The sequence below is a fragment of the Convolutriloba macropyga genome, chromosome 1 (genome assembly GCF_964194025.1).
Source record: "Convolutriloba macropyga chromosome 1, txConMacr16.3, whole genome shotgun sequence".
NCBI classification, from domain to species: Eukaryota; Metazoa; Xenacoelomorpha; order Acoela; family Convolutidae; genus Convolutriloba; species Convolutriloba macropyga.
In genome coordinates, this window is record NC_134468.1 from 49,011,501 (window position 1) to 49,025,131 (window position 13,631).

General features: G+C 34.3%; 2 protein-coding genes across 10 annotated transcripts in view; both read right to left on the minus strand.

Moving 5' to 3' along the window:
- LOC142339915 (uncharacterized) overlaps positions 1-13,631 on the minus strand; it is a 164,542-nt gene that overhangs the window by 119,184 nt on the left and 31,727 nt on the right. The window lies entirely within an intron of this gene.
- The window catches only part of LOC142339873 (uncharacterized), a 345,440-nt gene that overhangs the window by 59,349 nt on the left and 272,460 nt on the right, over positions 1-13,631 (minus strand). For 8 of the 9 annotated variants that reach the window (XM_075390195.1, XM_075390220.1, XM_075390202.1 and 5 more), the window contains 2 exons: positions 9,543-9,613; positions 6,856-6,885 (listed from right to left, as the gene is read on the minus strand). In XM_075390195.1, the coding sequence (XP_075246310.1) occupies positions 6,856-6,885; positions 9,543-9,613 (101 nt within the window). The remainder of the gene's footprint in view (positions 1-6,855; positions 6,886-9,542; positions 9,614-13,631) is intronic. The other variant, XM_075390238.1, reaches the window with a different exon arrangement.

A 13,631-nucleotide genomic window follows, 5' to 3' on the forward strand; every position in this document is an offset into this window, starting at 1 on the left:
AAAATTTAGACATGTTTTAACTGTTCCCTGTTTAACTAAACCATCTAACAAATTTGTTTTCATTTAATGTTTTTTTTCTTAAATGGACTCAAACATTCCGTAAAAAACTACGCATTGCATGTGGCGGCTAATTTCAATTGCAAATAAAATCCAAATGGTTTTGCAAATAATTTGAACGTTCTCCACTTATCTGGAGAGTTTTATCTGGAATGTATGGAAAATTTTTGTAGTTTCAAAATGTTTATTAGCGTAGAAAAAATTTTTAAAGAGTTTAAATTGAATCGAAAAACAAAACATTTGTATAATGACGAAAAAATTTGTTTTTTTTGTTAAAACTATTTTTTAAAAAAAGAAATTTGACAGAGTGACGGTTGGAATGAAAATTGATGACAAATAATAATTAAAACCTAGTTTTGTCGAATGGATTTACAAGTTTTTTAGGCAGTGCAGTATCAAAAGATACAATCTATTTCAGAAACTAATCCAATCTAAATCAAATAAACTTCAGACAGTCTAATTACTGAAAAGAAATGACGGATCGAATTGACCTTTTGCAGAGAAAAAAAATTCAGTCTAATATATGTCTCAACATTTCGGTAAACATTCAAACTCTTGAATGTCCTTGCATATTTTTGGACGTTCAAGTCTTCTCATATCAAAAAATTTATACTGCTAAACGCAAAAAAAAATTCGCAAAAAAGCATACAAAATGCATACAAATTAAGACACGAAACTTACCAGACTCAACTTAATTTAAATATTTTATCAATTTGAACGCAAATCAAATGAAATTTTTAGAGTGAAACATAGCGTAGATACAGATGTTGAAATGGATATACGTATTAGTTACAGTCATCACTATATAATATGGCGCATAATTTTATGTATTAATAAAGTGAGAAAATAAGGTAAGAATTAGCTCTTACTGTTCGAGCTATATCACTAAGCATTTAGCCGCCGCGCTCAGCTGAGCTTGTTTTTGTTGGCGGCTACTCCTCTGCTGCTGGGCTTGAATCGCCAGCCAGTGGATTGTATCCTCGCAGAGTTGGAAAAATTGCTTCTACTACAAATTCACTGCTTTTTATATTGATGGTTTATACTTTTTGCCAGCTGGCATAGCCTGATTGGTTGATTTACTATGTCGACATATACTAAATCAATAGCACAAAAGAATTCAATCATATGGCACTAAAATTGTTTGAGTTTTGTTCTGTATTTAGCATTGCTACAATATGTCCTGATTGTTAGGAAAAAAAACTCGGATTTCGATAGAGTAAAAACGAGGCAAAAGGCTCATACATACAACCACGAGTTTGAAAAAAACTAAAATCTGAACTTTAAATCCAAATGAAAAGCAATCCATGTCAATAATCAAAATAAGTTAAATCAAAACAAGAAGATTTTGCTTCTTGGCGGCAAAAAAATACCAGTAATAATTCCGTGATTTATGCTTCGTTACTAATGGTTTACTTGATTAAAGCGAAGTCATCGTTGAAACAAAGCACCACAAAAATTGAAGAGATTGAACCTTGTATAGAGCTTTGTAATAATTTATTTTTTAGGGTTGATGCTTACATTAAATTCAGTTTGTTTTCGTCATAAATAACAGTAGTAATTCAGAACATCTTGATTCCTGGAAGCTAATAATTCAGTAAGATTCTGAAAATTGCAAAAAACATTTTTGGTAGTAAAATTGTTGAGGCTAAGCTTTCACAACATGCTTAGGAGTATACATCAGCATAATAACTTTTGAGATGGGGAAAACATTTTTGTATCAATTGTCTATTACTCATCGTAATAGTCCCAGTTTTAGTTGTAGTTACTAGTACAGTCATTGTAACGTGATGTCGAGAAAAAGGGGGGAGATGACAAAAGCGACACAACAACACACAGCTAAAAGAGCCACAGAAGAAGTAGGCTTTCTTCCTATACATCAGCAAAATATTGCAAAAATAAACTGACTTGAGCAGTAAACAAAGTGTAACTGTGTCTTGCGTTTAAACTATTCTTGAGCAGTATTTTATTTGTTACTGTTTCTTGTATGTACAATTTATTGGAGCTAAAATTTATCTGTTATGAACCCCAGCTTCTGGTATTTCAACTAGTGAGTACAGAAAGCAAAAGCAACATAAGTATAAGTTTAAATATTTCTGCATACACAGGTCTTAGACATAAATCTTTTTCTTCGATTTGTTTTTCTGTCGTATTTAACTGGTATACATATAGAGATCCCGAATGGTGTGATCTGTAGCAATCCAGTCTGATTCGATGTCGAAAAAACTAAGAGTAGCAAATAGTTACGAACTGAATTGTAATGCAACGGTAAGAACATAGCGGATATTCAGCTACAAAAGCGAACTGCAAAAACAAAAACATCCGGACAGATTTTGAACCGCTGAAACGAACTGGGCGGTGTAAAACTTTCCCTATCGCAACCGCTTGGGAGAGCAGCCGCTACAAAATTTGTTATGATATTAGCGCCCTACAGACCAGTAGTTCGTAAAAACTGGAACCCCAATAACATAAAACAAATCTGTGGGATAGCAGCAATTTTGCCACCTCTTAAACTCATACAAAAAATACAGAAGAAAAAAATGTGACGAAAAAGTACCGAAATACACTAGTAATTTGTAATTTGTCAGGACCTCTTGAAGATAAACTTTTCAAACAGTTGCATTTTTCAAGCTAGACACAATGGAAAGTGCAAGTGATCTTTTGCGTTATTGCCCTCCGCCGCAACCTCGTATATCAGTCGTTTAGCACCCTCAAATATGTGTTTTCCTCTTTATAACAACTTTGCTTTATGCTTCGTTACTAATGATTTAGTTTATTAAAGCGAGGTCATCTTTGACACAAAGTGCCAGAAAATTGAAGAAATTGAACCTTGTATATAGCCAATGACAACGAAAAACTTATTTACATTGTATTCAGTTTGTTTTCGTCATATATAAATTTCAAAACTTGGCTGTTATGGGGTTTTGTAAATGCGCATTATATGTATGTTTATGTAAATTTTACTGAAAGACATTCAAATGTTATAACATGTACAAACGGAGGGGGTTTGTAAATTTGCGTGGGGGTCAATAACAGAAAATTCCAGACCCAACAGAATCCAAATTTATTATCAGACGAAATTTTCAAAAATTGTTGATAAAACCTTATTGTTCCGACCCCACTTGTGGGGGGAGGGAGTAACTATATACTCAAATGGGTTTTTTTTATCGGACAATTTTGGCCGATCGATGTATTCATCGCAGAGAAATGTGAGTGGTATCATCAAAAAGCTCGTCCAGCGTAGAATTCAAAATTAAAAAGATTTTTTTGAATTTTGTTTTTTTCGAGGATTTATCGAGGTTTAAAGTTTTGTGTGTACACGTGATATTTGCATGAATTTTTTTCACTTTTAGCGTAATTTTTGTAAATTAAGGCTTTTCTATAAAACATATTATTTGAAAATTCCATTTCACGCTACAAAATGTGACAAATTTGTGTTACCAACAGACCGATAAAAAGGCTATTTCTGGTCTCACGAGGAAGCTTAAAATCATTAAAAAACTCGGATTCAATTTGAGAGCTGTTTTTTTTAGACAACATTTGCCATTTATTGTTGTTTGTTGGATCACTTAGAGACTAGTCACTTTTCATATCAAGGTGCCGTAAATGACAAACCTCATTTACAGTCAAATGATGCCCAATGAACAAAAAGTCGCTTTCAGGGAATTGCTCATGTTTTTTTGTCTTCGACTCTGAGTTTTCGAAAATTTGAATGAAACTCGGATTTCCTTTTTTGAGATTTTACTAAATTTTGGGGTCCTATAGCATAGACTCGCTAAATAAAAGTGCGATCGGCTTCCTAATGTGCATTAAACAAACACATATATTGCTTTGAGTGGACAGCTAATGGCCGTTAAGACTTTAAAAAATTACCTTTTCGAAATTTTTTTGAACATCAACCGATAATAAACATATTTTAATGAACAATAAATCAGTTTCAATATTGACAGGAACCCCTCTTTTTCAATGCAATCAACTTACTCTGGTAAGCGGTTCTATCTGCTAAATATTGGTTTTATGACTTCGATACACTAGTTTGCATAAATTCAACAAAAAGTTCGGATTTTTTTTGTCATTTTGGTTCCTTTTGAAACTTTATCTCATTTTCCTAATATTGATAGTTGCCATTGGCTTTGAAAAGACGTTCAATGCATCATAAATAAAATTATTGTTTTCAATATATTGTTTTCAGAGAAAAAATTATGGTTTAAATGGCTTCCACACATTCTTCTTGCATATCGGTTGAACTTTTTTTTTTGATTTTTGCCTGTATTTGTCGTTGTTTTCGTAATCATAGGACTTATTGTGATGTCTCATTGATGACACATTGATAAAAAAATTCTTGTTTTCCCATCGAGGCATAAGTAGTGTATTTTTTGACTTCTGTTGAAAAGTCTTGAGTTTAATGGCTGTTGAGACTTTAAAAATATTTTTTAGAATTTTTTTGGACCTTAACCAATCTTAAATTTATTTTTGTGAACTCTAAGTCATTCTGAGTTATGACAGGAACTCTTTTTTCTAATGCAATTGAAATGAATCTGGTTAGCGGTTTTATCTTTTAACTAATGGTTTTATGACTTCGATGACACATTTTTCATAATTTTTTTTTAAGAAAATTGGTTATTTTTTTGTAATTATAATTCCCTTTAAAATTTCCAGTTAACGGAAAAATTTTTCTAATACTGATAGTTCCCAGTAGCTCATGGAAGACTTTCACTGGATCAAAGATAAATCTTTCAGGAAAAAGATTTTGGTTTAAATGGCTTCGACACTTTCTTGCACTTTTCTACCGAATTTTCGGATTTTGCCTGCTTCTGCTGTTGCTTTGATAACCATAAGACTTATTGTGATGTCCTAATGTTGAAAAATGAATAACAAAAATACTTAATTTCTTATCGAGGCATAATTTTGCGTAATCATTGAATTTTTGTGAAGGCTATTGAATTTAGTGGCTATCAAGACTTTAACTGATTTTGAAAACTAACCATTATTAAGCTTGTTTTCATGATTTGTAAGCCAATCTCCGAAATGACTAAAGGAACCCTTTTTTACTGCAACGCAAAGTAGTCCGGTAAGCGGTTTTATCTTCTAACTATTGGTTTTATGACTTCGATGCTATAAGTTTTCTTAATTCCAAAAAAAATTTCGGATGTTTTTAATTAATTTTGGTTCCATCTGAAATCTTATCTCGCTATCCGATTTTTGATAGTTCCCATTGGCATCGAGAAGAAGTCCAATGGATCTCAGATAAATTTTTCAGAGAAACGGTTATGGTGTAACTGGCTTCGACACTTTCTTCTTGCACTTTTCTACTGAACTTTTGGTTTTTGCATGTATTTGTTGTGATTTTCATCAGCATAAGACTTATTTTGATGTCCTCTTAATAAACTACGGTTGACAAACATTCTTTCCTTCTCATTTAGTCATGGCTTAGAGTATTTTTTACTTCCGTTGGAAGCTATTGAGTTTAAGGGCGTTGATAAAACGGGTTTTCTCAAAAATTTCGTAGTTCTATTATTTTTGTTCACACTTATTGAATTATTGAAGTGATATTGGGAAGAAAAAGAAGAACCCCATTGCTGTTAAAACATTATATGATCTTATTAGGTTAGAAAAAATTTTACCAAATTTTCTTTTTTTATTGGCTTCGACACTTTTTTCCGCTCAATTTTTTTTTAATTTGCTGTCTTTGCGTTTTTGTTAATTCTCCATGTAGTCGTAGAATGCTGAGTGGTCCCAAAGGCTTCTAATTGTGGACTGAATGATTGATGTTACTCAATGCAGTCAGTTTATAGCCAATGGTATTAAAGTTTATGATATTTTCCGTTTTCAAATTTTTTAAAATGTTTTTCGGTTTTTTGTTCTCTTCGTCAAAAGTTAAAACAAATTCCTTGTATTTCAAAAACCATTTTTGCATTGATGTCATGTCGTAACGGATGTTTGTTTTGTTGGAGAATATGCGTTTTGATAAAAAGTTTTGTGACGAGTCAATTTTATAAATTTTGGTTTGGGTATTTTGTTGATTGTTTTTTTTCTTGTTGTCGTTCTAATGGCAGATCTTGTGAGTGGTGTAAGGAGGCATGGTTTTATGCAATTCAATCAGTAGTTCGGTTGTGTAACAATTTTTTAAAACCCAAACATCTATTTTTAATTATCTCATCATTAGGTTGACAATTCAGTCAAAAATGTAGATGCGCTCGGGTCGGAACATCATGTGCGAACGCACATTAACGAGCATCCTTGTTTAGCTTATTATAGAGTACTTGAGCATGAAAGCCCGAAAAACGCAAATGTTAAACATGTCTTCAAAATCAATATTGATATGTAAAAATATAACCTGGCGGGCAATTTTAGAAAGTGATAATTGATTTTCACACGTGATCAACTCGTGAAGCATTATTTATGATGGTGGCACACACACGGCACACACCAGAAACATCAAAAGCAAACATAATAAGCCAAGGTACTAATTATAAATACAAAGTAAAGCTGATACGTTAAGTAGTTAAACTAGCTGATATGAATTGTAATAAGGCATATATAAAAATATCTTTACCTCAGGGCGCTGAAATGTTAGGTCTTGAAAGTTGCTTTGATGATAAGTGAACATAACTATCTGAGCATATTGGTGGTTGTTCGCTAGGGCAGATTAACACCAAGTTTAGTGGCGGATATAAATAAGGGAACGAAATCTTTAGCGAGGTTAACATCCAGTATTCCAATTAGACACTTCCAATATATAAACATCAATTTTAGTTGCATTTATAAATTCACAGTGTATCTCATGAATGTATCGCTTACCCTTGACTAGCCACTAGTGAGGCCAAATATCTTAACAACAAAAGGTCGCTTACATATTTGGATCTTGATTTCCAATCGAAAATTGTAACTGATTGCGCAATAAAACCCAGTTGTGAGATTTCCTAACCATAATAACAGTTAAATTTGATGTTTGAGCTCCGTAAACGTGATGCACCAAAAGTCGCTGAATTGTCAAAAAAATATAAGCACCATATAGTGGTGAAAACCGCCATTAGACAACACCTATTATAATGAAACTTTTCTCAATATTCAAATCAGAGACTACGTCGAGTGTTTTAGTCCGTTTTGCCTCTGACGTCGTTTAACCAGTCTGTTTGCACCCCACAAATAAGTACTTCTTCGTCCTTAGAGATCCCTTAATTTAGTCATAATAAACTGCCGGCAAAAACAGAAAAGATCCAAAAGTTTTCTCGAGTGTGTAATATTGATGAACGTTTGAATTAATTGTTCCCACCCACCACAAAGTTTTTTTGTGTTCAATCAATTTTGATCGATCAAATTATTTCTCATTGAAAAATGTGAGTAGTTTAGGAGTTATCGAAATTCAGAACTTTTGTAAACGCTTGACTTTGTACGTTAGCTTCTTTCAGTTTTGGTGTAAAGTTTGGTACAATTTAGATTATTTTTGCATTATCGGAAATAATGTAATAATACGTATTTACCCTTATCAGTTCATGATGATTTCTCAACTGTTTTGCAAGAACCATTTTCTATCATTTTGGCTGCCATACGTTTTCGTTCATTTTGATTAATTTAGATGATTTGGCACCAAATAAACAACGTCCAAGTGATTTTGCCAAGATTCAGCTGTTGCATCTTTTGATACTGATTACGGCAAATATGATTTATTTTTGCTTTAATTTATATTAGGTTCTTCCAGCTCATTAAAAAATGCCCTTCTTAAACATTTCAAAAATTCAAGTTTATTAATTTGTTCATTATATCTGGATCCATTCAACCCAACAATTTAATCATCAAAGAGAATTAAAACGGTGTTCAAAAACTATTTTTGAAATTAATTTCGTGAAGTTTTTCGACTCCCGTATATGTGACGTACAAATTCAATAAATCATTGCTGTACAAAGAAATTTTGTTTATACAAGACAATCAATCACAATTTGCAAGTTACTGAAGTTAAACTTCTGCCACGTTCGTGCCTCTATTTTGTTTGTTAGCGCTAATTTTGATGATCGAGTGCCGCTATTTTCATCCGAGCTTTACTGCTCTCTGTAATGTCCCAGCAAGATTATTTTACAAGTGAAAAATGACCGTGAAAACGATATGCGTATATATTTAATGAGATATAAAAACTGAATTGGTGCAATGCATTGAGCATTATTTCGCTGTCAGAGATGTCGAAGTTCAATTTTGTAGAATTTTTGCTGATAAAATCTCGTTAAGCTGCTTTGTGTAGTTTCCCAAAAATCTGCGTACTTTTTCAAAAAAATTTCTCAAAACTTATCTATTAATTACAGTTTGGTGAATAATAAAGTGAATTTCTTCAATTTGTTTGATGGACAAAAATTATCTTAAAGCACTAGAGTTTTGACAGTTTCTATTAAATGTCCAAAATCTAAATTTTTTCATTTGCTACTTTTGAAAAAATACTTTCGGACTATGAGAGCCATGGCAGCAAAGCAACTTGCAACAACTAAAACAAAAATGACTGATAAATCGATCAATAAAAACATTTCAAGGATGTTGCTTAACTTTTAAGTTTTCTTGTGCTTCATCGCCTCTACATCTTGATAGCCTGTAGATGAAACAGATTTACTTTTGTGTTAAAGGGAAAAAATGTTGATGAAAGTGTACACAAATTTTTATAGATTTTTTGTTACTTCTGCTTTTTCTAATCAATTCAAACAATTATCTGATATCTGTACGAAAAAACTAGTAACAAAAACTGTTCATCAGATCCCATCTTGGTGCATCAACCATGGATTACCCAAAGAATAAAGTTTAATTTTGCTCGATTTGCAATTTCTCCTTGCTATATCATGTAGTTACAAAATCTTTCAAAAAATTTCTTTCGCGATACGGAGATGATGATTTTCATTTTCGTAATCTTGGAGCTCTATTTATGTTCGAAATATTACATACGTTTTGATTTCTTATGACAACACTTGATGCAAATTGTTTGCTTTCTGAGTGGGAGGTTCACACGTTTCAGAACGGCGTTAAGGGTTTGTTTTCCTCAACACTCCCAGCAGGTTTTGTAGGAGTTTCATTTGTTCGGTATTTACTCATCATCGTAGCACGACAAAAAATTGAACGTTTCCTCTGTTGAATTTTTGTAGAGAACAAAAAAATGCAAAATTAGAGGTTTGAGAACTGTTTTCAAGTTCAAATTTTTCAAGGATTTTTAGGAAAAATCTCTCGCAGAAAAAACAAGTTTTCATGTATCGAAAACTGCTTCTCTCCTTCTTTGATCTGTCGAATTTTCACAAACAATAAATCAGTTTCTCTGGTTCCATGCCTGTTTTTCGGAGTAGTGCAGGTCTATGCAATTATTTGTTTCTCTTCAGAGTTCTTCCTTCTATGCTTTGTTATGTTTGTTAACAATTTGAGTAATGCTTAGAGAAATGGGAATGGAAATCATGTGCGACTCCTCGATTGACGTGAAAAACTATTTTTGCGAATGTATTGCACAGAGTGAAATGACTTACCTTTCTCGAACTTTGTTCAGAGATTCCATTTCCGTTTTGAAACGCTCGATGTTCATTTCTAGGTTGTTTGCCTGAAGCACACGGACCGTTATTTACAATTTAATCAACTCTCAATGCCTTAACAACAGTTCCATAATTTACCAATTAAAAAATTTATTGGCGCCCGATTAATACTACAAAAAAACTGAAACAGTGGCGAAACTATGTATATTTTTCCACCACCCTTTTCTCGCCACTGTGGCTATATAACGAGTGGCGGCAAAAGATAGTCTAATCACTTGCAGTGTGGGTAAGTTATGCAACTGTTGTAATCGGAACCCAGGTTGAGGTCCCAGACGGAAAGTCGATATGTCCAGACCGTCCCAGACGGAAAGTGCCTATGTCCAGACCGTCCCAGACGGAAAGTGCCTATGTTCAGACTTTCGTGCGTTCACCAGACTTTCGTGCGTTCATGTCCAGACCTTCGTGCGTTCACCAGACTATCGTGCGTTCATGTCCAGACTTTCGTGCGTTCACCAGACTTTCGTGCGTTCATGTCCAGACTTTCGTGCGTTCATGTCCAGACTTTCGTGCGTTCGACAGACTTTCGTGCGTTCACCAGACTTTCGTGCGTTCACCAGACTTTCGTGCGTTTATGTCCAGACTTTCGTGCGTTCACCAGACTTTCGTGCGTTCATGTCCAGACTTTCGTGCGTTCATGTCCAGACTTTCGTGCGTTCGACAGACTTTCGTGCGTTCACCAGACTTTCGTGCGTTCACCAGACTTTCGTGCGTTCATCAGACCTTCGTGCGTTCACCAGACTTTCGTGCGTTCATGTCCAGACTTTTGGAACTAGGTAAACACTTGTCCAAATTAGTTCGGTCAGTCCGGATTCTTAATTTTATCACGAATTGTGGCTAAAGTGGAGCATACCCACCAAAAACGAGCATAATTGGTCTAAAATTGACAATTTCGTGTCCAAAACAATGTTCGGTGATCGAAAAAGTTAAGCCTCATCGAGCGCGGATACTTTTTAGGAAGTAATTGAAAACTTGTCCAAAATGCTGCGCTCAGTCTATTTTTTTATTTCATCCCCAATTTTGGCTAAATTGGAGCCTGCACACCAAATATGAGCACAATTGGACTAAAATTGACGATTTGGTCACCAAAACAATGTTCGGTGATAGAAAAAGTTCAGATACTTTTTTGGAAATAGGTAAAAACTTGTCAAAATTGGTTCGGTTAGTCCAAATTTTTAATTTTATCACAAAATGTGGCTAAAGTGGAGCATACCCACCAAAAACGAGAAAAAATGGTCTAAATTTGACGATTTCGTGTCCAAAACAATGTTCGGTGATCGAAAAAGTTAAGCCTCATCGAGCGCGGATACTTTTTTGGAAGTAATTGAAAACTTGTCCAAAATGCTGCGCTCAGTCCCTTTTTTAATTCATCCCCAACTATGGCTAAATTGAAGCCTGCACACCAAAAATGAGCACAATTGGACTAAAATTGACGATTTGGTCAACAAAACAATGTTCGGTGATAGAAAAAGTTCAGATAGTTTTTTGGAACTAGGTAAAAACTTGTCAAAATTAGTTCGGTCAGTCCGAATTTCTAATTTTATCATGAATTGTGGCTAAAGTGGATCATACCCAACAAAAATGAGCATAATTGGTCTAAAATTGACGATTTCGTGTCCAGAACAATGTTCGGAGATCGAAAAATTTAAGCCTCATCGAGCGCGGATACTTTTTTGGAAGTAATTGAAAACTTGTCCAAAATGGTGCGCTCAGTCCTTTTTTTATCTCATCCCCAACTATGGCTGACTTGGAGCCTGCACATCAAAAATGAGCACAATTGGACTAAAATTGACGATTTGGTCACCAAAACAATGTTCGGTGATAGAAAAAGTTCAGATACTTTTTTGGAAATAGGTAAAAACTTGTCAAAATTAGTTCGGTCAGTCCGAAGTTTTAATTTTATCACAAATTGGGGCTAAAGTGGAGCATAACCACCAAAAACGAGCATAATTGGTCTAAAATTGAAGATCTCGTGTCCAAAACAATGTTCGGTGATCAAAAAAGTTAAGCCTCATCGAGCGCGGATACTTTTTAGGAAGTAATTGAAAACTTGTCCAAAATGCTGCGCTCAGTCTATTTTTTTATTTCATCCCCAATTATGGCTAAATTGGAGCCTGCACACCAAAAATGAGCACAATTGGACTAAAATTGACGATTTGGTCACCAAAACAATGTTCGGTGATAGAAAAAGTTCAGATACTTTTTTGGAAATAGGTAAAAACTTGTCAAAATTAGTTCAGTCAGTCCAAATTTTTAATTTTATCACAAATTGTGGCTAAAGTGGAGCATAGCCACCAAAAACGAGCATAATTGATCTAAAATTGACGATTTAGTGTCCAAAACAATGTTCGGTGTTCGAAAAAGTTAAGCCTCATCGAGCGCGGATACTTTTTTGGAAGTAATTGAAAACTTGTCCAAAATGGTGCGCTCAGTCTATTTTTTTATTTCATCCCCAATTATGGCTAAATTGAAGCCTGCACGCCAAAAATGAGCACAATTGGACTATAATTGACGATTTGGTCACCAAAACAATGTTCGGTGCAAGAAAAAGTTCAGATACTTTGTTGGAAATAGGTATAAACTTGTCCAAAATAGTTCACTCAGTCCTTTTTTTCAATTTCATCCCCAATTATGGCTAAAATGGCGCGTACAACCAATAGTGAGCACAATTGGACTAAAATTGACGATTTGGTGTCCAAAATAATGTTCGGTGATCGAAAAGTTAAGCCTCATCGAGCGCGGTTACTTTTTTGGAAGTAATTGTAAACTTGTCCAAAATGGTTTATTCAGTCCAATTTTTTTATTTCATCCCCAACTATGGTTGAATTGGAGCCTGCACACCAAAAATGAGCACAATTGGGCTATAATTGACGATTTGGTCACCAAAACAATGTTCGGTGATAGAAAAAGTTCAGATACTTTTTTGGAACTAGGTAAAAACTTGTCAAAATTAGTTCGGTCAGCCCGAATTTCTAATTTTATCATGAATTGTGGCTAAAGTGGATCATACCCAACAAATATGAGCATAATTGGACTAAAATTGACGATTTGGTGTCCAAAACAATGTTCGGTGATCGAAAAAGTTAAGCCTCATCGAGCGCGGATACTTTTTTGGAAGTAATTGAAAACTTGTCCAAAATGGTTTATTCAGTCCATTTTTTTAATTTCATCCCCAACTATGGCTGAATTGGAGCCTGCACACCAAAAATGAGCACAATTGGACTATAATTGACGATTTGGTCACCAAAACAATGTTCGGTGACAGAAAAAGTTCAGATACTTTTTTGGAACTAGGTAAAAACTTGTCAAAATTAGTTCGGTCAGTCCGAATTTCTAAATTTATCGTGAATTGTGGCTAAAACGGATCATACCCAACAAAAATGAGCATAATTGGTCTAAAATTGACGATTTCGTGTCCAAAACAATGTTCGGTGATCGAAAAAGTTAAGCCTCATCGAGCGCGGATACTTTTTTGGAAGTAATTGAAAACTTGTCCAAAATGGTTTATTCAGTCCATTTCTTTAATTTCATCCCCAACTATGGCTGAATTGGAGCCTGCACACCAAAAATGAGCACAATTGGACTATAATTGACGATTTGGTCACCAAAACAATGTTCGGTGACAGAAAAAGTTCAGATACTTTTTTGGAACTAGGTAAAAACTTGTCAAAATTAGTTCGGTCAGCCCGAACTTCTAATTTTATCATGAATTCTGGCTAAAGTGGATCATACCCAACAAATATGAGCATAATTGGACTAAAATTGACGATTTGGTGTCCAAAACAATGTTCGGTGATCGAAAAAGTTCAGATACTTTTTTGGAACTAGGTAAAAACTTGTCAAAATTAGTTCGGTCAGCCCGAACTTCTAATTTTATCATGAATTGTGGCTAAAGTGGATCATACCCAACAAATATGAGCACAATTGGTCTAAAATTGACGATTTCGTGTCCAAAACAATGTTCGGTGATCGAAAAAGTTAAGCCTCATCGAGCGCGGATACTTTTTTGGAAGTAATTGAAAACTTGTC